This window comes from Ranitomeya imitator, chromosome 2 (genome assembly GCF_032444005.1).
Source record: "Ranitomeya imitator isolate aRanImi1 chromosome 2, aRanImi1.pri, whole genome shotgun sequence".
NCBI classification, from domain to species: domain Eukaryota; kingdom Metazoa; phylum Chordata; class Amphibia; order Anura; family Dendrobatidae; genus Ranitomeya; species Ranitomeya imitator.
The window spans coordinates 775,105,258-775,130,241 of record NC_091283.1 but is presented as its reverse complement, the minus strand read 5'-3'; the positions used below and the strand labels follow the sequence as shown (position 1 = coordinate 775,130,241).

The window sequence follows — 24,984 nt, the reverse complement described above, 5'->3', positions numbered from 1 at the left end:
GCACAATGCAAATACTAATCATGAGCCTGTGTTTGTAGGCGGTGTGATCAACCTGAGCATTCCCATCGTGCTGCCAGTCTCTTTAGAGGATAAGGAAAAACTCAGCGACACCAATGCAATTGCTCTTTCTTACGAGGGGAAAAGAGTGGCCATTTTACGTAACCCTGAGTTTTATGAGCACAGAAAAGAAGAACGATGCGCTCGAGTTTGGGGCACTACCTGTGCCCAGCATCCCCATGTCAAGGTAAGCTGTGTGTTATGAAGTCATGGTGGTAGAGTGCTATTATATAGGCACTGGGTGGCGGTATTATTTATGGTTATGTGCCACATATTGTTCTGTTGAACTAGAAATATTAACCCCAAAAGTGAAATGACCTCTTTGGGGGACAGACAAATAAGGAAATTCTCCATTGTGGACTAAACTTGCTTTATGGCCCCAGCATTCCCGTTAGCTAGGAATGTACCGGCTGATGGTATGTGCGGTAGCGGCACAGTTATTTGGGAATGTATGACGGCATTACAGTATTTCTTGTTGAGAAATATGTCGGGATTACTTCTGATTTTCTTTCACTTGCCTTAATTTAGCTCTGATGGCATATGACTCAATTTTAGCTTGTGCCAAAGTTGCTAAAAACAATGCCCTGGTCCTATCCTTTGTATAAATAAGTACACCTGCTGCTACACACTATGACCCATCCAGACGGGTCCTGCAATTGTCTTCATGTGCTAGAAGCCGATACTGATAATGCCTTTCTTGGTTTTGGTTTCTTGGTTTTGTGATTTTACCCTCTGCAGTTAGCACTATATACAGGGTGGGCAACAAAAAATACAGAACCATTTTGTGTTGTAAGAGACAATACTGACCATCATGATGCTATCACGGTGCACAGACCTGCAGGAAGATGTACATGCCCGCAGCACACATGTTCACACTTCATCAACAAATATGGGACCTCAATCCGTGTACCCATAACCTCGCACCAAAATGCTGATTCCAGGATCATGACGTGGTTGTTGGTTCGGCTCCTGTGAATTATGGGTGTGCCAGTACCTATTGTTCTGCAAATTACCACGTACGTTAGATGAGTCCATGTGTCATGATGAATTGTGCAATGACCTAAAAGGCCATCTACAATCATATCCAGAAGACAATGATAATACACCACACACTTCAGCTTTTCCCCTCATTTTAAGAGGTTGCCCACCTTCAGGGAGTTTTTTATTTAAATTAAATGCATTTATTTGGGTATAAGATTCATTTTTGTAATTAGGTTCGTATTAAATACTAGATGGTGGCCTGATTCTAACGCATCGGGTATTCTAGAATATGCATGTCCACGTAGTATATTGCCCAACCACGTAGTATATTGCCCAGCCACGTAGTATATTGCCCAGCCACGTAGTATATTGCCCAGCCATGTAGTATATTGCCCAGCTACGTAGTATATTGCACAGCGACGTAGTATACAGCACAGAGCCACGTAGTATACAGCACAGTCACGTATATTGCCCAGCCACATAGTATATTGCCCAGTCACGTAGTGTATTGCCCAGCTACGTAGTATATTGCCCACTCACGTAGTATATTGCCCAGTCACGTAGTATATTGCCCAGTCAGGTAGTATATTGCCCACTCACGTAGTATATTGCCCACTCACGTAGTATATTGCCCACTCACGTAGTATATTGCCCAGCTACGTAGTATATTGCCCAGCTACGTAGTATATTGCCCACTCATGTAGTATATTGCCCAGTCACGTAGTATATTGCGCAGCTACGTAGTATATTGCCCACTCACGTAGTATATTGCCCACTCACGTAGTATATTGCCCAGCCACATAGTATATTGCCCACTCACGTAGTATATTGCCCAGTCAGGTAGTATATTGCCCACTCACGTAGTATATTGCCCACTCATGTAGTATATTGCCCAGTCACGTAGTATATTGCCCAGCTACGTAGTATATTGCCCACTCACGTAGTATATTGCCCACTCACGTAGTATATTGCCCAGCTACGTAGTATATTGCCCACTCACGTAGTATATTGCCCAGTCAGGTAGTATATTGCCCACTCACGTAGTATATTGCCCACTCACGTAGTATATTGCCCAGTCACGTAGTATATTGCCCACTCACGTAGTATATTGCCCAGCTACGTAGTATATTGCCCACTCACGTAGTATATTGCCCAGTCAGGTAGTATATTGCCCACTCACGTAGTATATTGCCCACTCACGTAGTATATTGCCCAGTCACGTAGTATATTGCCCAGTCACGTAGTATATTGCCCAGCCCACGTAGTATATTGCCCACTCACGTAGTATATTGCCCAGCCCACGTAGTATATTGCCCAGTCAGGTAGTATATTGCCCAGCTACGTAGTATATTGCCCACTCACGTAGTATATTGCCCAGTCAGGTAGTATATTGCCCACTCACGTAGTATATTGCCCACTCACGTAGTATATTGCCCAGTCACGTAGTATATTGCCCAGTCACGTAGTATATTGCCCAGCCCACGTAGTATATTGCCCAGCCACGTAGTATATTGCCCAGTCACGTAGTACATAACACTGCCCATGCAGTATATAACACCCACATAATATATCACACAGCCCACATAGTATATAACACTGCCTATGTAGTATATAGCAGCCACGCGGTATGTAACACTGCCCACGTAGTATACAGCAGTGTGGGCACCATATCCCTGTTAAAAAAATAATGAAAATAAAAAATAGTTATATACTCACCCCTGGGATCCACCGAAGCTCCGCCGAGCCGCTCGCGCCTGCCACCATCTTCCGTTCCCAGGATGCATTGTGAAATTACCCAGATGACTTAGCGGTCTCGCGAGACCGCTAAGTCTTCTGGGTAATTTCGCAATGCATCGCCGGGAACGGAAGATGGCGGCCGGCACGAGCGGCTCGTCGGACTACGGAGGGTGAGAATAGCAGGTTTTTGGTTTTTTTCATTATTTTTAACATTACATTTTTTTACTATTGATCCCGCATTGGCAGCATCAATAGTAAAAATATATCAAAAGAGAGAAAGCGGAAGCTTTTTGCCAATAAAAACACTTATATTTTATTAATTATAAATACATATAAAATCTTTTAACAAGCCCAGTAGCAGTCAGTGGAGGTACATGTGACAGAATATACTGTCTGCATAAGGTAGATACACCATAGCAAGCCTATAGACAATCAAATGATTTTAGAGATTGCTTACACAAATTCAACAAAAAAATGCCTAAATTAACATAAGGTGACGTAGTATAGTATACAGAGCCCAACCTATATCAATTAGACACAGCAGCTAATGGATTAAGGCACATACATAGTGCATAATGAAAATATACATACAATTTAGATCAACCTATAGTATGTCACAGTGGACAGATAGATGAATGTATATTGTATAACAAGCGCCATAGTATCTAAGATATATGGGTTATAGATTAATAATATACCTAGGGTATGTTGAAAGCAATAGTATGCCTTAACTCTAGCAAAAAATACAAGGTGGCCTATATGATAATAAAGTATATGGCAAAAGACTGCCTAAGGTGCTATATTAACGTCCTTGTGGTCCTATAATGGTAAAAAGTTGGGGACACACAGGGTTAATAGCAGCGGTAACGGAGTGCGTTACCCACGGCATAATGCGGTCCGTTACCGCCGGTATTAACCCTGTGTGAGCAGTGACCGGAGGGGAGTATGCGGGCGCCGAGCGCTAACTGCAGGGAGTAAGGAGCGGCCATTTTCTTCCGGACTGTGCCCGTCGCTGATTGGTCGCGGCTGTTTTGCCGCGACCAATCAGCGACTTGGAATTCCATGACAGACAGAGGCCGCAACCAATGAATATCCGTGACAGACAGACGGAAGTGACCCTTAGACAGTTATATAGTAGATTTCACTTATACGGGCTCTTTTTTTCCCTGTAAATTCAATTTTAGTGCAGACTACTATAGTGTGCTCACTGACAGATTCCCAGTTGACTTATTCTGCAGCCAGCAATAGCTAGCGCAACACAATGGCTTTAGAAGGAAATGGTGCGAAATGTTTAATGAAACGTCATGCATTTACCGTAAGTAAAAAAAAAAAAAAGACCATGTAAGACCATTGTGATGCCCCCAACACCCTGAAAACCAGTTTAGACTGGTTTAGATTAATGCCTGAGTCAAAATGATTATCTCATCTCATGGAAAAAAACAGCCCTGGGCGTAAGGGTGCTGAGACCCCCACCAAGTCCTGAAACAGAGGGGCTAAGGTGTTGGAGGCAGAGCAGGACCGCTTTGGCCGTGTTCAGAGCTGATCCTAGATTGGCAGGATTGGTGTTGTATCGACAAAGTATACACGTCTGTGTCTCTACAGCCAAATCATTTCTCCTACTTTGCACTGAGGAGGAGCAGCACCCTGAAACATGATTCTGGGTTACCCTAAGCCATGTGGCAAGGCTCTTCAAAGAGTACTACTAGTGATTACTAGTGATTTTTGCTACTGACACTATATATCACAGGCTTCCTCACAGTACGTGAGAATCAATATAATCTGAATTTCGTTTTCACAAAAGCTTGTCTTCCCTTTCAGATGATCCTGGAAAGTGGAGATTGGCTGGTTGGTGGAGATCTGGAGGTTCTGGAAAGAATCCGATGGGCCGATGGCTTAGATCAGTATCGGCTCACACCCCTGGAGCTGAAACAAAAGGCTAGAGAAATGAATGCCGGTAAGTCGCTGCTCTGCTGTGGGCTACCAGGTTCCTCCATAATATACTGCTAATAACCAAACTGTTCAAGTTGTCTAATGGGCTGAGCATAGACTGACCTATGTCACCAGAGAAAACAGTGTTGATTACTAGAGGCAAGGTCATAATTATACAGCTATAACGTTATGTGGGCTGCTGTAATTTAAAAGAAAGGCTTCTTTCCATCTTTAGTAGGTATTACTGATACTCTGGATTGGTGATATCTTACTGATTTATGTGAGTCTGACTGCTGGGATCCCCCACTGACCACACCACAGCGCTCTGTGTACAATGTATAGTAACAGAGAGCTGCTAATCAGTGCTGGGGGGTGTGGCTGGACTAAGAGGCATGAGGCAGCTAGTCCTGCAGTGATAATCTCCTGCTGATAAAACACTGATCCTTCTAAGCTAAGGGTACCGTCACACAGTGGCATTTTGATCGCTACGACGGAACGATCCGTGACGCTCCAGCATCGTAACAATATCGCTCCAGTGTCGTAGACTGCTGTCACACTTTGCAATGTACGACGCTGGAGCGATAATTTAATGACGTATGTGCGATGTAGAAGCCGTTGGTTACTATGCGCACATCGTATACAATATCGTGCACACCTTTGTTACACCATGCGATCATGCCGCCACAGCGGGACACTAGACGACGAAAGAAAGTTTCAAACGATCTGCTACGACGTACGATTCTCAGCGGGGTCCCTGATCGCAGGAGCGTGTCAGACACAGCGAGATCGTAAGTATATCGCTGGAACGTCACGAATCGTGCCGTCGTAGCGATCAAAATGCCACTGTGTGACGGTACCCTTAATGTAGAAACAGGAGGTCAATTTTCCCTGTATGAGTCATCACTGCAAGAGTAAACAGCAGGGAGGGAGCAGCTGGGTCAGGAGATGAAGTGGGGGTGATAAATGCAGGGAAAAAAGACTTCCTGTTTCTAGAAGAGACAAAAAAAAGAATTAACTGGGTAGAAAGGCAGAATGAGCAATTGTAAGTACACAGTGCTATATAAAATGATGGCTGCAATATATTAAGAGGATAAACACTTTAATTTAAAGAAGCACTCTTCCTTCTTCCATCAGAGTGCCTGAAGACCAGCTGTGTTCTGCACTCAGTTATCTCTAGCAGTCCCATGTAAAATTAATTGAACAGAGGAGAGCATGATGGATTACTACTCCATTCAGGGCTCCTTAGAGTATGTGCAGACGATCAGTAAACGCTGCGTGTTGGACACTGTGTATTTCTGCAGCATCAAACCCGCAGCATCCAGATGTTACAGCATAGTGGATGGGATTTCAGGAAATTCCATGCCCACTATGCGTTCAGACGCCCATGGATCACCCGTGGAGACAGACATGTGGCACGTCTTTACAGACCGCAGTATGTCAATTTATCTTGTGGAGACGCGAGTCTCCACAAGAGAAATGTCACCCGTACACTGTATTGTAGGCAGTGAATCAATGCGGTTCAGTGACCACATGTGGATTCACCTGCGTTCAATAGACAGCAGCGCTTTGGACGCAGTGAACATACGCTGAGGCCAAAGTGCTGCCATTCGCAGATCGTGTGCACACGGCCTTAGGATCAGTGGAGATCCCAGCGGGCAGACCCCAGTGATGGGCAAGTTTACCCCTAATGTATGGATAGTAGATAACTTCTAACTTGCAACAACCCCTTTAATGACATGTTTATGATCCATGTAAGATGCAGAACTCATTAAATGAGCCTCTATTTGTTTTGCGCTGTGCAGAGGAGGAAGGAGATATTGTATCTAGCACTGTACATACACTCTGTCCTCAAGAAACCTCATGGACTTGACCTCCCTATTGTGCTGTTTGCTGTGTGATAAAGCAATCTGGCACTGTGCTGCAAAGCTTTCTGGGCCAGCATGCCCTCATAAGACTCTTCTTAAGATATCGGGCATACACACCAACTGCCTGGACTAGGCAAATCAATAATACGTCAACTCATTACTCCATGTTGAGACTCCCACTGATTGCTGAGATTAGTGAGCAGAGGCGCTCCGCTGAGTGCTGCCGTCCACCGATGCTGAAATAAGTGTCAGAGGCGCTCCGCTGAGTGCTGCCGTCCACCGATGCTGAAATATGAGCACTGGTGCTCCGCTGAGTGCTGCCGTCCACCGATGCTGAAATATGTGAGCACTGGCGCTCCGCTGAGTGCTGCCGTCCACCGATGCTGAAATATGTGAGCACTGGCGCTCCGCTGAGTGCTGCCGTCCACCGATGCTGAAATATGTGAGCACTGGCGCTCCACTGAGTGCTGCCGTCCACCGATGCTGAAATATGAGCACTGGTGCTCCGCTGAGTGCTGCCGTCCACCGATGCTGAAATATGTGAGCACTGGCGCTCCGCTGAGTGCTGCCGTCCACCGATGCTGAAATATGAGCACTGGCGCTCCGCTGAGTGCTGCCGTCCACCGATGCTGAAATATGAGCACTGGTGCTCCGCTGAGTGCTGCCGTCCACCGATGCTGAAATATGAGCACTGGCGCTCCGCTGAGTGCTGCCGTCCACCGATGCTGAAATATGAGCACTGGCGCTCCACTGAGTGCTGCCGTCCACCGATGCTGAAATATGAGCACTGGTGCTCCGCTGAGTGCTGCCGTCCACCGATGCTGAAATATGTGAGCACTGGCGCTCCGCTGAGTGCTGCCGTCCACCGATGCTGAAATATGAGCACTGGTGCTCCGCTGAGTGCTGCCGTCCACCGATGCTGAAATATGTGAGCACTGGCGCTCCGCTGAGTGCTGCCGTCCACCGATGCTGAAATATGAGCACTGGCGCTCCGCTGAGTGCTGCCGTCCACCGATGCTGAAATATGTGAGCACTGGCGCTCCGCTGAGTGCTGCCGTCCACCGATGCTGAAATATGAGCACTGGTGGTCCGCTGAGTGCTGCCGTCCACCGATGCTGAAATATGTGAGCACTGGCGCTCCGCTGTGTGCTGCCGTCCACCGATGCTGAAATATGTGAGCACTGGCGCTCCGCTGAGTGCTGCCGTCCACCGATGCTGAAATATGTGAGCACTGGCGCTCCGCTGTGTGCTGCCGTCCACCGATGCTGAAATATGTGAGCACTGGCGCTCCGCTGAGTGCTGCCGTCCACTGATGCTGAGATAAGTGAGCAGAGGCGCTCTGCTGAGTGCTACAGTCCACCGCTGATGCCGAAAATGAGCTCAGGAAAAGCCTTTGGAGCCTGTCGTTAGTGGCGGAGGAGGGCAGCAAGCGCGTCATTTTAGTAATTGTTAGTGGTCTTAGGACCTGGACCCTACCAATCAAAACATGTCTCTATTGTATTAAATTCTCTATATTTCTCTTCTTTTCTCCTAGATGCTGTATTTGCTTTCCAACTCCGCAATCCTGTCCATAATGGACATGCTTTGCTTATGCAGGACACTCGGCGCCACCTTCTGGATAGAGGATATAAGTGCCCAGTACTACTCTTACACCCACTCGGAGGGTGGACCAAAGATGATGATGTGCCTTTGGACTGGCGCATGAAGCAGCATGCAGCTGTACTCGAAGAAGGCATCTTGGACCCAAAATCCACCATTGTTGCTATCTTCCCTTCACCGATGTTGTACGCAGGACCCACAGAGGTGAGCCGATAAAAAAAAATGGCAATAATATCACAAGTTAATGCTAAAGGGGGTCACCTGCTTTAGGCAGCCTCTTTCTTATACACTGTAGTTATGGGATGAGGAAATATACCATTTATGCCCCATTTGGAGCTGACTTTGGAGGCAATCACTGGGTGCTCTTCCATCTGGTTGATCACAGTTGATAACATATTTTAGGTGGACTTCATCACCTGGTGACCTCATCCATACATCTACTTCATGACAGAATTCAGAAACTTCCTACATAATGTGTTCCTCCATACATATATAAGCAATTATGTTCTTGACTGAGTGGATAGTGACATTTTTCTTACCATCACTTCAATATTCTTAGCTTTAAAGGGAATCTCCACGTTTTATTATTATGTCCAAGATACTTCATCAATTATTTTGTAATTTATCTTTATAGAGGTCATCATTCTGTATTTCTGATGTCCACCACTATGAGGTTACTACATATTGTATAATATGTTATTAAAGGGATTGTCTAGGATTGAAAACAAATCTATAACATAAAAAAAACCTTATGAATACTCATTTGTTAAATCCTCTGTGTCTATTGTGGCGCCACTCAAGTGGATCTCTCTGGTCTTGGTTAACTTTGCTGCAGTGATCCCGTGCTTCAGCAATCTCGTGTTCGTTAGGGAACACAGATACACCAAAATAAAAAGAATATCAGTGAATATATATCTATTATCTCAAATAAGTAATAACAGTGCTCTGTGTAAAAGTAGTGACTAAACACTAGGATGAGGACCAACCACAACAACTATACAATGGAAAGCCAAAAAGAGTGAACCCACACAGAGGATCAATATCAATAGCCTTTATTAAGGTGAAAGTGGCAACAATATATAAAAATTAAAAAATCAAGATAAAAAATAAACAAGTACGCAAATTTATGACGAAGGAAGAGATTCCGAAATGCGTGTCGGGGTGCGCGGTGACGGGACTTGGTGACCCTCCATTAAGGTATTTTGCAGATATAGGCATTATCGTTGTACACTTGTTTTTTGCTCTCTGCACTTTATTGGTGTGTTTTTTTTTGAGCCTGCAGCTGTGTGCTGTTCAATTCTGTGGCTCTGCACACATATATTGCATTTTTTGCACCAGGATTATTTTTTATATAGCAATTATTGATACTTTTGCACTCCTATTAATTATTCATAATTATCCTTTTGCACATTTTTTATATTGTTATATTTTTTATTGACTTTCACTAAATTTTAAATTTTATTTTTTGCAAATAATCTGCATCGGTCGATATTGGAGGTCACCAATTTATATCTATCATGACAGTTGTATAATATATTTTTTTAATTGTCCTGTCATAAATTCGCGTACTTGTTTATTTTTTATCTTGATTTTTTAATTTTTATATATTGTTGCCACTTTCACCTTAATAAAGGCTATTGATATTGATCCTCTGTGTGGGTTCACTCTTTTTGGCTTTCCATGGTATAGTTGTTGTGGTTGGTAGCAATCTCATGTTGTACACTCAAGCATCACCACTGCAGCTAGTGATTGGCTGCAGTGGTCACATGGATGTACAGCATGTCTTTGCTGCAGTAAAATAAACTGAGACCAGCGGGATGATTGGAGCGGTGGCGCTGGAGTAGTGGGGGTTTCACTGGAGGGCAAAGATCCTTTTTCTTATTTTCTCACACTACAGTAGGTGCTTAGACAAATTTCACAAGCCTGGAAAAGTTCTTTAAGTTTAATATACTGTATAGCAGTATGCAGGCAAGATCTTAAAGGGGTTGGCCACTAGTGGACATCACCTTTCAATGCCCCAGTGTGCTTAATGTAACAAGGAAGTCATATTTGCCTCCTGTTGCTTGATGATGATGATGCCGGTCCAGCATTGAAACACATTGCATGGACTCTTTCTTTACCTCCCATTTAATGCCCGTTTGTTGTTTTGTACCTTTTAATAATTCATTGCTCACTTATTCTTCATCCCATTGGATCCACTTTTCATTCCATTCTGACTTCCTCTACCATAAGCGCCCAAAGCTCAGTATTTTCCTCCAGGCTACGTCTTGAACCGGCGCCACTCCGAATGTTGTGTCCTCTGTGGACGTCTTGACATTGTTTATGTCACACGAGCGCTGCAGCCTGTCAGCGGCTGCTGATGGGCTGCAGCTTTCATAGTTCTGACGGATGGAAAGAATGGCTCGATGTAAAGAGCTTACTGAATTTGAGCCTTGGATATCACCGATCTTATCTCTTAAATAATCCACAATCAACTGTGTGTGCTTTTATTACAAAGTGCAATGTCCGCTATGAAAACGGCAGACCACGTAACGTTACAGAGCAGAGTTGCCGAGTGCTGAGGTGCGCAGTCTACAAAGGTCACCAGCACTTCGCTGACCCAATAACTGGAATTAACATTGGCACAATAATGGTGCACCAGGAACTTGATGGCATGGGTTTCCATGGCTGAGCAGCTGCATAAAAGCCTTACCGCCACCACTGGACTCTGGAGCCGCAGAAATGTGGACGACTCTAGGTTTGGTGAATGCCAGGAGAACGTTCCAACCCTGATTGCATTGTGCAGGCGGTAACGTTTGGTCGAGGAGTGACAATGTTAAGGGGTTGCTTTTCACCGGCTGGCATAGGCCCCTTTGATCGAGAGAAGAGTCATTTTAATTCTTCAGCATACAAGACATTTTTGACATTTTTCAACTTTATGGGAACGATTTGGGTAGGGCTCTTTTGTGTTCCCCATGACTGTACCCAGATGCAAAAAGTAAAGTCAATAAAGACTTGGTTGGGTGAGTTTGGTGTGAAGAACATGACTGGCCGCAGACCTCAACCCCATCAAACATATTTTGGATGAACTAAGATGGAGGTTGTGAACCCAGTTCTCTCTTCCAACATAAGAGTTTGCCCTCACAAATGTTGTTCTGGATGAATGGGCAAAAATGTAAGCTGGTGTATCTGCAAAGTGGGGACCACAGTTTATAGTGTGTCATGAACACCTAGGACTCCTTCTTCATAGATCAACACAGACTGAGCTGTAAGTTTGGCCAATCGACCCCATAATCACACGGAAAGTGGTCAGTGCCTTCTAAGAGAGCAGTGTGAAGTAGCGGACCGTGACCAGTTCCTTTTTGTCTGTCCATCGGATTTATTAGTTTTGTTCCAGAACAAGTCAGGGCACTGACAGCTATGAAAGAAGCCAAGAATGTTTAATCTGTTTAGATTAAAGAAATGCAATTCATGGCAGTCACTTTTAAGGTCCTGACTTCAGTAAGTGAACATGCCAAAATTCATCTGGCTGCACATATCTGGATCCCGCCCTATTGGCGCTGTTAGGGCAAGACTTTGGGATATTTCCAGTGAGGTTTTTTCAGGTAGCTGCACATTGAAATGCATGACGAAATCCGTACTGTAATAGTATAAAGGCTCAATTTTGGTTCCAAACTTATTCCCAGTGAACCACAATATTTGTCTGCGAACATATAACAAGTGTAATGTAAATTACTCTGTAGTTTTCCACTCAAGAATCTATAGAACAAATATGTATGCTGCTTATATGCGTAAAGTGGATTGTAAAAAGTCATACATGTTCCATGTTCTCTCTTACACAGGTTCAGTGGCACTGCAGGTGTCGCATGATCGCTGGATCCAACTTCTATATTGTCGGGAGGGATCCAGCTGGCATGCCACATCCGGAGACCAAAGCGGATCTTTATGAGCCAACACATGGTGGAAAAGTGCTGAGCATGGCACCAGGACTGACGTCGGTGGAAATTATCCCATTCAGAGTGGCTGCCTACAACACAAAGAACAAAGCCATGGAGTTCTATGACAGAGAAAGGTAAGTGATGCCCAATTAACAGCCAAAGGGTCACACATGGCCTTCCAGTAAAACACATTCAGATGTAGCCACGTCAGAGGGATGAGACTTGATGTACTAGTTTTTGGGGTCCTGCAGTATGCTGCCTAACACCCCCTGCAATTTCGGGGTCCCACTCTGAAGAACGCTTTCTACTAGCTATATGAGAGTTGTGCAGGATTGTCTAGGCTTATCTAAAAATACATTTCACCAATTTTTTTTTATGTTGATCTGGATGTACAATGTTTAGTGGCTTAAGAGCAGAATAAAACCTTTTTTAATACTATTATTTTACCTCTCCATTGTGGAGATATTGACAATCATAATATTTGGAACCTAATGAGTTCACTTTTCTTAAGTGCAAGTGGGTGTTATCAGATAGTTTTCACTTTGGGCGTGTACTTCTCCCCCCTGTATGAGTCGTCCAATCATAAGCAGACAGGAACACAGAAAAAGAACACGCCCCCACGATAATTTAGGTTGCTCATTGTGAGATGTAAGGATACAGCTCTGATCTCCTGGTCTATCCTCCTGTATGATTAGAAGGTGTCAGGAGATTAGAGCACAGATGACAGGCACCCTTCAGACAAGTTCTGCTTCCACTCCAGATACAAGATGCGGTGAGCACAACAGACGTAAGTGTGGCTCCTCTCCGAACAGGCGGTCTGGGGAACAAGGCAGTACGGAGAAGTAAAATTTTAAAAAAAGCTTTATTCCGCACTGCAGCTACTATTACATTGTGTGTCCTGTTAAACATGAAATACACTGGTGAAAGGTCCTCTTTAATTCAATTTTTCAAAGGTTAATTCCTAGTGTAATAAGGAAGCGCATAATATCAACTAATCCTGGGTCACCTCAGGTAGGACCCCCTTAATATAAAGGGGTGTTGCTGAATTCCTGTGATATTAATATTTGCGCTTACATGGTTTCTGTTTTCAATTTCAGACACAATGAATTTGACTTCATCTCTGGAACCCGCATGAGAAAACTGGCCCGTGAAGCACAAAACCCCCCCGATGGTTTCATGGCCCCCAAAGCTTGGAAAGTCTTAACAGATTATTACTGCTCCCTGGATAAGAATTGTTGATATGAAGCACCTGCAGAGGAAATGTTTTAGCTTAATATTTTCTATTTTATTTCTAATAATTAAAATGAAATCTATTTACATGATTATTTCTAAACTATTTTAAAGCTTTTTGTAATATTATAAGTATTTTGTTTCATAATTGGGAATAATTCGCCAGATAAACAATATATTGCACTTTTTTGGTTTCCAATAGATATATTCTCCATGGGTTAAGACCTCTGTTCTGTTCCTTGTAAAGCGGTTCATCTGGAAGTTAGCATGCCTCCGTGTAGATAAGAAAATATACAGGTGCTGCCAGCTACAGTAAGAAGGGCAGCTGTGAAGTACAAACTGCTGGTGGGTGACATATTGAGCAAATGAAGAGAATATGAGTAAGTACAACAGCTCTGAAGTACAAACTGCTGGTCCAACAATACTGAGCAGATGAAATACTGAGCAGATGAAAATAATTTAAACAAGAGCAGTCCTGAAGTATAAACTGCTGGTGCAAAAAGAGAAATACTGAGCAGATGAAGAGGATATTATCTTCATCTGCTCAGTATTTCACTTGTTGGACCAGCAGTTTGTACTTCAGAGCTGCTCTTACTCATAGTTTCTTCATCTGCTTAATATTTAACTTTTTGAACTAGCAATTTGTACTTCAGAGCTGCTCTTCTTATTCATAGTCTCTTCATCTGCTCAGTATTTCACTTGTTGGATCAGCAGTTTGTATTTCAGAGCTGCTCTTCTTAATAATATTCTCGTCATCTGCTCGGTCTTTCACTTGTTGGACCAGCAGATTGTACTTCAGAGCTGCTCTTCTTTATAATATTCTCTTCATCTGCTCAGTATTTCACTTGTTGGACCGGCAGACTGTACTTCAGAGCTGCTCTTCTTACTCATTCTCTTCATCTGCCTAGTATTTCACTTGTTGGACCAGCAGTTTGTACTTCAGAGCTGCTCTTACTGATATCTTCATCTGCTCAGTATTTCAGTTGTTGGATCAGCAGATTATTCTTCAGAGCTGCTCTTCTTACTAATATTCTCTTCATCTGCTCAGTATTTCACTTGTTGCACCAGCAGTTTGTACTTCAGAGCTGCTCTTCTTATTCATATTCTCTTCATCTGCTCAGTATTTCACTTGTTGGATCAGCAGTTTGTAAGTCAGAGCTGCTCTTCTTACTGATATTATCTTCATCTGCTCAGTATTTCACTTGTTGCACCAGCAGTTTGTACTTCAGAGCTGCTCTTCTTATTCATATTCTCTTCATCTGCTCAGTATTTCACTTGTTGGATCAGCAGTTTGTACTTCAGAGCTGCTCTTCTTACTAATATTATCTTCATCTGCTCAGTATTTCACTTGTTGGGCCAGCAGTTTGTACTTCAGAGCTGCTCTTCTTTATAATATTCTCTTCATCTGCTCAGTATTTCACTTGTTGGACCGGCAGACTGTACTTCAGAGCTGCTCTTCTTACTCATTCTCTTCATCTGCCTAGTATTTCACTTGTTGGACCAGCAGTTTGTACTTCAGAGCTGCTCTTACTGATATCTTCATCTGCTCAGTATTTCAGTTGTTGGATCAGCAGATTATTCTTCAGAGCTGCTCTTCTTACTAATATTCTCTTCATCTGCTCAGTATTTCACTTGTTGCACCAGCAGTTTGTACTTCAGAGCTGCTCTTCTTATTCATATTCTCTTCATCTGCTCAGTATTTCACTTGTTGGATCAGCAGTTTGTAAGTCAGAGCTGCTCTTCTTACTGATATTATCTTCATCTGCTCAGTATTTCACTTGTTGCACCAGCAGTTTGTACTTCAGAGCTGCTCTTCTTATTCATATTCTCTTCATCTGCTCAGTATTTCACTTGTTGGATCAGCAGTTTGTACTTCAGAGCTGCTCTTCTTACTAATATTATCTTCATCTGCTCAGTATTTCACTTGTTGGGCCAGCAGTTTGTACTTCAGAGCTGCTCTTCTTATTCATATTCTCTTCATCTGCTCAGTATTTCACTTGTTGGGCCAGCAGTTTGTACTTCAGAGCTGCTCTTCTTATTCATATTCTCTTCATCTGCTCAGTATTTCACTTGTTGGGCCAGCAGTTTGTACTTCAGAGCTGCTCTTCTTATTCATATTCTCTTCATCTGCTCAGTATTTCACTTGTTGTGTCAGCAGTTTGTACTTCAGAGCTGCTCTTCTTACTGATATTATCTTCATCTGCTCAGTATTTCACTTGTTGAGCCAGCAGTTTGTACTTCAGAGCTGCTATTCTTACTGAAGCTTGAAAAATTAACTTGACATCAATTTTGGTGGCTTTAGAGGCATGCCGTTAGCCCCTACAGACACCAACTGCTCCCCCACTATTTCCTTGTGCTTGTTTATGCATTAGTGAACAAGAAGGCAGTAATACACTTCTCACGACATGCCCACATGTATCTGGCAAACCAGATGTCGTACAGTAATACGTGCCGGTATGATTGGAACCACGTATATGTCCGTTATTAGGAAATCGGACAGATACGTGTGAAAAAAAAATAAAAATAACTTCTGAGATATTAATCAGTTTATAAGGAACAGAAAAAAAAAATATGGCAACAAGTTGCTTTAATTTCAGGGTATTAGTTATTAATGCTGTGTTTACTACCTGCCAACAGGCAACTTTTGGGATATATCAGACAGCCCTTTAAAATGACAGGAAGATGTAAATCTAATCAATCCCAAGATAATGTTTACTATTTGTACAGAATCGTGAAATATTTCTCCTTGTATGAAATCGTCTGCCAAGATCGCACTAGTCCAATGAAAATCAGTATTTTTATAAATTGTTTCCAGATATTATGTACTCCTCTTTTTTAGTTGATATGTTCATGTGTACACATTGTAATAAAGGACCAAATGTTTATTATTGGATTCGTATGCTAGGAATGACTGGCCACGTGCCACGGGGGATGACGTGTAGCAGTAACTGAAATGTCCTGGATCTCTGTGCTGGTATATATAGGACAGGACCTTGTGGTCACCCAAATAATGTCCAGAACCCATAGAGGTCATATAGCTCTGATCTGCAGTAATTATGAAGGATCTTTCTGCTTGTCCTGTATGATATTTTAATTATGTTGTGATTCGGGCTGTTTTTCTAAAGCCTATATTTATTATTAGGTGACATATGTGCCTTTCAAAATGAAATGTTGTGCCTTCCAATCTCTCTCAATGTCTTGAATATTGCTTATGTTAAATAGCAAATACATTTTTATATATTTACTTTCTCTTGTCGTGTCATTTTTTTTAAACAATTTTTTCTTGCTAAGTAAAGCACTCTGCGTTTTCCAACAGTCCCATAAACAATGAATGGAGCGGTGATGCAGGTCCAGCCTGTGCTCCATTCAGATGGGGCATTTTATAGCCCCATTCTTGAAATTGCTGAGAATCCCAGAAGATCAGCTGGTTATCACCTATTCTATGTATCGACGATAAGATATAATATATATACACTGCTCAAAAAAATAAAGGGAACACTAAAATCCCACATCTTAGATATCACTGAATGAAATATTCCAGTTGTAAATCTTTATTCATTACATAGTGGAATGTGTTGAGAACAATAAAACCTAAAAATTATCAACGTAAACCACAACTAATATTCCACGGAGGTCTGGAGTTGGAATGATGCTCAAAATCAAAGTGGACAACTCCTGGACAGTCTGTAGTGCAACGTGACGTTGGTGGATGGAGCGAGACATGATGTCTCAGATGTGTTCAATCGGATTCAGGTCTGGGGAACAGGCGGCCAGTCCATAGCGTCAATGCCTTCATCTTGCAGGAACTGCTGACACACTCCAGCCACATGAGGTCTGGCATTGTCCTGCATTAGGAGGAACCCAGGGCCAACCGCACCAGCATATGGTCTCACAAGAGGTCTGAGGATCTCATCTCGGTACCTAATGGCAGTCAGGCTATCTCTTACTGTAGCGCTGTCTCCTGCACGGCACACAGACTGCACACGGACAGCGTCCGTGTTTTACACGGACCAATTGACTTTAATGGGTCCGTGTAATCCGTGCGCTCCCACAAACACTGACATGTCTCCGTGTTTTGCACACGAACACACGGTCCGTGAAAACACGCTGACATGTGTAGAGACACATTGATTTCAATGTGTCTACGTGAGTCAGTGTCTCCAGTACGTGAGGAAACGGTCACCTCACGTACCGGAGCCACTGACGTGTGAAACCGGCCTTACACAGGTAATGAGTTCAAACAGGTGCAACTAATACAGGCAATGAGTGAAGAGGAGGAGGACTTCTTAAAGAAAAACTAACAGGTCTGTGAGAGCCAGAAATCTTGCTGGTTGGTAGGAGATAAAATACTTAGTTCATTCAATAAAATGCAATTTAAATATGTAAAATCATGCAATGTAATTTTCTGGATTTTATTTTTAGATTCTGTTTCTCACAGTTGAATTGTACCTACAATAAAAATTACAGACCTCTCCATTCTTTGTAGATGGGAAAACTTGCAAAATCGTCAGTGTGTCAAATACTTATTTTCCCCACTGTCAGTGGAGAAATTGTGCACAAGCCTCAAATCACCTGCCAAGTGTTAAAAGGGTTATCTTATTTTGTTCAATAGGCAACATTACAAAGAGCTTGTAAAAACAAGCAACTTTGCAGTTTACTTGCTATTAAAAATCCTCTATAGTGTATAGCTCATTGCATATGTTACGTTACGTTGCCATCTCTGAGGTGCGCTCCTGCAGAAAAAAAAAAAAAGTTGAGAAAACCCTTGGAGTGGTGTTAAAGATGCTGCCACTGGGTTTCTGAGGAGGGAAAATGTGTCCTGACTCACATTTCAAAGTCTGGTAATCAGTAAGATGAATTTGGCTTTGGTGGATTACTAGAAAATGCCACCGGCTGTAACGCACAGTGCCTACTGTAAAATCAGTGGAGGAGCTAGAAGGACTGAAATTCAGGATAAGGCTCCTTATTTCCAAGGAATGGTAATTTTGTGGAAAGAGTTTATGGGGGATCCTTTCCTGACTGAGTGCACCAAGACATAGTTGACATTTTTGGTGTGGAGGAACGTGAGTGTCTGAACAGGACTATGACCCACTGAAGGCCTTTGAGAGGATCTGGAAGTCAACTGTAAGACGAACCTTTTCGTCCAACATCACCGTCTGGTCCCAGAAATTCCCAAACACGCCAAAATTATAGCGACACAAAAGGGGTCAACCTCCATAATATTTACAGCATCCGACTGTCAACTTATACATAAAATGTTTGGAGGAAAAACAGCGCAGCTGCACAATACAAAGTTATGGAAAAAATGCTCTAGATTTTAAAAAGTTATTTTTAATATCCATTAAAACAGACCATGTCAGGAGAGGTGACCGCTCCTTTTTAGGGCTTTTAGGTTTGGTTGGTAACCACGTTTTATAAAACAAAAGGTTACGTTGTGGAAACAAACTATCTAGAAACATTTTGCTATTTTAGGGCTTGTTCATATGGCGCATTTTTGGCAAAGAAAAAAAAAAAAGGAGCATTTTATAGATCCAGCAAAGTGTGTGAGATTTCCAAAATGTTAGGCGAACGCTGCTTATATTTTCCTAGAAAAATATTTAGAATTGGGAGTCCTCCGTGGTTGATGCCATATTTTCAGTAAGCCATTAAAAAGGTAACAAATTGCAAACTTTCGAGATTTCTCCGGCCTCTTCATCAGACATAGAATAACACAATCTGAAGAATCACATATTTATGCACAACAGCACAGAAAGAAATAATGCAATAGATGAGGTGACGTGAAGCAGAACTATCATTATGGGAGAGTTGTGGCCATAAATATTGGAGCAGTTCTTAGATAAGGAGTGTGATTGTTTCATTGTCCTCTGATTCGGGTCTGGTTACCTTTTAATACAAGTAATCATGTCCATGGTGTTGTGATCTGGGATACAAAAATGTTTTGCCACAGGTAAATCTATTCTTTTTTCTTTTATTGTGTGGCGGTGAGAATTAATTCTTGTTCTAAGCTTTTGCCCCGTCTCCCCAACATACAGACCCCCAACTACTTGTATTAAAAGGCAACTTCAAATCTCAGAGAGACAGGAGAGTCTGGGAGTATAAACCCTTGGCATCCTCTGACAGTCTCAGTGCAGGAATGAATGTGTCGTATGAATCTATGTCTTTTTACATCAATTAAGGAATTTGCTCCTCAGACCTTGTTGGGGCATCACAACAAAGAACAAGACCCCAATCAGAGGACAATAAAACATTCACACTCCTTATCTATGAACTGTTCCAATATTTATGGCCACAACTTTTCCATAATGATAGTTCTGCTTCACATCACTTGTCTTATCTATTGCATTATTTCTTTCTGTGATGTGTTGTGCATAAATATGTGATTCTTCAGATTTTGTGTTATTCTATGCCTGATTAAGGGACCTGAGTAGTCTCGCAAGCTTGCAATTTGTTATCTTTTCAGTTAGCCATTAAAAGGTATCAACCACTGAGGACTCTCAATTCTAAATATTTTTCTATCTACTAGCTAACACGGTACAAAGATATATATCTTTCCTGTATATTTTCCTAGAATTTTGAAACATTTTTTTTTTCTAAATCTGCAGAATGTGAACTCGCTCTGCGGTTTTCACCCATTCAATTGAATGGAGAAAAACACATGCAAAAAAGCATCAAAAACACATGGAAAAATGCATGTACAAAGCTTCAAATAATGTGCACATATCCTTATAACGAGGTGGCACCTTAGGCACAGGAGATAACCCGAACAAACACCTTTATAACACGCTTTACTGACCTTATAGCAATTAGGGTAATGGTCAGTCATTACATAGAGTGCTGTCCAGGGCACTTCAAAGAAATCTCATTGTATATTGCCATCCTAAATCTGAAAGCCGAGTAATAAAATCCTATTTATTGATAGACTTATCACACTTGGATCTTTATCACATTTCCATCCAGTCTCACTTTATGGCTTCTGAAGTGGCATAACTAGATTTTAGCTCACCCACGATCCAATACCATGGACTTCTTTGACCTCTTCCCATTATGCCATACTGTAGACATGCTGCGTGGAGCCATCTCAGAAGACATTGATATACAGTAAAAATAAAGTTTATCATCTGATCAGCACACGACAAAAAGATTTCTTTGATGACCAGAAATGTGATAATGACATTTCTGATAATTGACTGGCAAGGTAAATCTACACCTCCTCACCTTCCAGGACCCCACCTTGCTGAGGCGCACAGACAGTAGGGCACCAATGCACATAGTGGTGTGTACCCGACATTGTAGCAGTCGAAGTAGATTGCCCAGATCTCAACCTTTTCTGACCCAAAGGTTACATTGTCAGATATATTACTCACAAGGGCCAGAATTAAACCTACGGGGTAACAATCGGAGACATTCAAGACACGTACAGAGTTAAGAAGCCCCCAAACTATAAGACATTTTCTGCCTATCCTGTGGACGTGGTATAAACGACTAATGGCTACAAGCCTAGGTTCTTCAGCTCGGTGCTCCACGCCATCAGGTTTCTTACCCACAGCCAACGCGAATCTGTCAACAGTCCTATATTTGTCAGGATTGTCATACAATTTTTCAGAAGGAACCAGAGCACATTCTGCCATACCCTAGTCATTGCATCCTCCTATGGGGTGCAGTGCAGTGAACAGATTCAGCGCCTGAAAAGTCAGCTCAGTATTTCACTTTGTAAGTCGTCTGTACAAGAATTGTTTTTGTCACATTTTTTGCAAAGATTTTCGTAGTTGTAAAATGACTGCTACATTTTGTTGAAAAAAACAACTATGAGAGTCAGACCGTTAATTACCTAACATTTATTGTTGACATCACATATCCCATGACCACACCTCTATTTTCACCTATGCTGATAGTTTTGTTGGAAAAGGTGGCAACCCCAAGGCGGGCACAAATACAGATTACAGTGTCAGCCCCAATCTCTCAGTATTAGTATTTGTCTATCTTACTCCAGATCATGTCTGTCAGCATAGAATATTGGAAACAAGTATAGGCGCTCAGTGCACCCTTGGTGTGGCCAAAAATTTAGGTGCACCTTCCCAGATACTTGTCTTTCCTTTATATCCACCTCCCTCTTATTTACAGCTCTGGCGTTATAGAGCTAGAAAAGGCAAAGAAAGAGGGAAAACATAGTTGGGAAGATGCACATAAATGTTTGGCCACACCAAGGGTGCACCAAGTGCCTGTGCTTGGTTTGAACAGTCATGCTGTGGTTAGAGACTCTCTTTAATTGGTTTTTAGATTACCATTGTAAATTGAACATTTTGTAAACTGAGGCCATAACAATTTTAATAATTAATGGATCTAAAATTTCTAATAGAAAAGGCTAAAAAATAATGATGACTTACAGCTTTAGTTTTCTGCATCAGACAACTTGTCACTATTGAGACTCGGACATTGTGAGCAGCGGACTCATTATTGGCCACTGTGGACTGTGTAGTTATTGGTGGAGGTCTTATGAGTTTATAGAGATGTCGTCACAACGTCAAAAGTCGCCATTTTTTGCTTATTTTACTTCCGTTGCTCTCTTGAATATTCATTTGGGTTTTTTTTTTAGATCCGCCACCCAGTTTGACAGACATGGCCCTTTTTATTTAGTGCAAATTTTTTATGGTATTTACCAGGGGGGGGGGGTGGCTCAAAGTAATTATGCAAAACAGCCAAAAGACACACCCCTTTGTAAAGACCATAATTAGCACTAAATAAATCATTGGAACAATATGGCGGATTTAAAAAAAAAAAGAAAGAAGAAGAAACAAACAGACCCCAAAATGGAATTTTCAGGGCAGCAGCGGGAAAAAATGAAGAGCAAAAACTGGCCACTCGATCTGGTGACAGGTCCTTTTTCTCATCAGTGTTGTCAATTTCCAAAGTACTCCTGAGGTCAACTAAAATATTCTTACGTCAACCATAGCTAGAAGTAATACCTCAGTATAACGTAGTAATAGACAGATAGACGCCTGGTGTCCCACGTAGACCTGCAGTGTGGAGGTCCGGCTGTTGCTGCCATATTCAAACTGAACGTGCACTCGTCTCTATGTGAAGGTTTGGGGGCGGCCTCCTAGCTGCCTTTACCAGAGCACGACGGGCCCCATCATGGATTGCTTGGGGATACTGTATGGCTGGAGATGCTCAAGCACAGGTTACGCTGATGTGGAAGACTGCCATCTGGTGGAAATGTTTGCCCACACTTCACCATTAAGGCTAAAGTTATGTACTTTCAATTGTTGTCTTTTGTAACTTTATAAACCAATGATAATACGAGGGGCGATCCTAAAGTAATGATAATCAATATTAAACACAATGAATATAGTCAAAAAATAAATTTATTTTTCTACATAGTCTCCTAACAAGTCTATACATTTAGTCCATCTCTTTTCTAAACTTAGAATTCCCTTCAAAAAAAATTCTTGATCTTGACCCTCAAAAAAATCCCCAACAGCGGTTATCACGTCGCTATTGTCGTCAAATTTCTTGCCCCGTAGGTGTTCCTTGAGCCGAGGAAAGAGAAAGAAGTCACTGGAGGCTAGATCTGGTGAATAGGGGGGGGTGTTCCACCAGTTCAAAGCCCGCTTCTTGAATGGTAGCCATGGCAACAGCAGCTTTGTGAGCCGGCGCGTTATCTTGGTGAAACAGCACTCCAGCCCGCAGTTTGCCACGCCTTTTCTCCTTGATAGCCTCCCGCAATCTTATTTGTTCCGCGTAGTAGGAGCCCGTAATAGTGGCTCCCTTCTCCAAATAGTCCACCATAATAATTCCTTCAGCGTCCCAAAAAACGGACGCCATAACCTTCCCTGCTGAGCTTGACACTTTGAATTTCTTCGGCGTCGGCTCGTTTCCATGTCATCGATTGTTGTTTAGTTTCGGGATCAAAGTGGTGGGTCCAGGTCTCGTCCATGGTCAAAAAACGTGACAAAAAATTTTCCTTGTCTGCTTGGAACTTTTCGAGATTTGCTATTGAAATGTCAACTCGTTTCTTCTTTTGTTCGTCGGTTAACATTTTTGGCACCCAACGCACGGAGACCTTTCTCATATGCAATTCTTTTGCAAGGATTCTTTGAATACTGCCATATGAGATCCCTGTGACCTCAGCTACATGCCTGATAGTCACTCTTCGATCTGCCAATACAACTTCTTCAACTTTTTTCACGTTTTCTTCATTGAGGGACGTGGATGGGCATCCTTCACGATGTTCATTTTCCGTCGATGTTCTTCCCAGCTTAAATTCCTTGGCCCAGCGTGCAACTGTGGAATATGGAGGAGAAGAGTCCCCCAATGTTTCCACCAAGTCGCTGTGTATGTCTTTGGTAGTCATTTTTTTCAAGCAGAGGTATTTGATGACAGTTCTGAGCTCGTTTTTTTCCATTTTGATGTTCACTCCTCGGCAGTTCATATTCAAATGAATGTAGCTCCCGGGAATCGTGGTCTATTTAAGTGATTTTTTTTTCCTGGACTAGTGGGTACCTAAGAGAGAAGAAAACATTTTATTTTAATTTCTGTGTGCAATAGAAATAACCAATTATCATTGCTTTTGGATCGCCCCTCGTACATGGGAAACTAGGCCTTAAAGAGGCTTCGTCGAGGCTAGACATTCCTGGCTGTCCACAATATAACTTATGGAAACAGAGTGGATAATTGGTCTTTTTAGGACCCTTGCTTGCAGTATCTCTACTGTTCTTGTCAGCAGGGTCCACATACGTATAAGCATCATCCCTAGCAATGTCCTCGCATCTCCACAGGAAGCAAACCTAACATGTATTTGGAGATTACCATGCAGCAAAAAAGCATATCTATATCGCAGTGCTAGAAAGGGTTAATCCTACAAAGTCAAACACTGCAACATTAATGGAACACAAAACAGACTGGCACCGAAGCAAACAAAGTAGAAGGCCTGTCCGGCCATCTAAACGTCTCTAAAGTGAGTAATATTCATTTTACTGATCCACGGCAACTCCCGCTCCAATGCCTTCTCCGAACTTCCTATTTCCGTTTGGATGGACATATGACCGCTGCAGCCAGTGACTAGCAGCAGCAGTTACAAGTCTATCCAGACGGAGCATGCAGTACAGAAAACAGCTCGGCTCCAGAAAACTGGCAGCATGGAAGAAGCAAGGGATCAGCCTCAGATACTTTACACAAAACTGAGCATTTTCTGTAACAAAAAAAATAAAGAAAATGTATTCAACTGGTGTACTTCTTAAATAAGTTGATATTGGAAATCTTTACAGAAGAGTAAGGTGAAGAACTGGTGTAGAGCTGCTTACACCAGTAAGTACTGCATGATCTGAACCCAAGTCACTTTGTAGCAGAACCACTCCTGTGGCCAGAACGATCCCACACTTTTAAGTGGTTGCCCATGGAATAACTGGTCTTCAGTCATGTGGTGGAAGCCTCAGAGGCCATAACAACGGAAGGCGGGGGTTCGTCTTGACGGCAGGCTGGGATGAGGTCAGGGGGGCTGTTCACATTCACCGATTCGTTGGTTAAGGAAGAAAATATTTTCAAGAAACAGATCAGTCACAATACAATTAATATAAGTTTTAATGTACAAGCAGCAGTGATACATTCAACGTGGAAGTTTAAAAAAAAAAAAAGTTAAATTCTTTATTTCGCTAGGACAAATAATTGTCACA

General features: G+C 42.4%; 1 protein-coding gene across 2 annotated transcripts in view; it reads left to right on the top strand.

Moving 5' to 3' along the window:
• Window positions 1–16,559, top strand: part of PAPSS2 (3'-phosphoadenosine 5'-phosphosulfate synthase 2) — a 94,178-nt gene extending 77,619 nt beyond the window's left edge. For both annotated transcript variants that reach the window (XM_069753524.1, XM_069753523.1), the window contains 5 exons: window positions 39–244; window positions 4,594–4,729; window positions 8,104–8,372; window positions 11,990–12,219; window positions 13,183–16,559. In XM_069753524.1, the coding sequence (XP_069609625.1) occupies window positions 39–244; window positions 4,594–4,729; window positions 8,104–8,372; window positions 11,990–12,219; window positions 13,183–13,324 (983 nt within the window). In that variant the 3' untranslated portion in view covers window positions 13,325–16,559. The remainder of the gene's footprint in view (window positions 1–38; window positions 245–4,593; window positions 4,730–8,103; window positions 8,373–11,989; window positions 12,220–13,182) is intronic.
• Window positions 16,560–24,984: the final 8,425 nt, after the last annotated feature.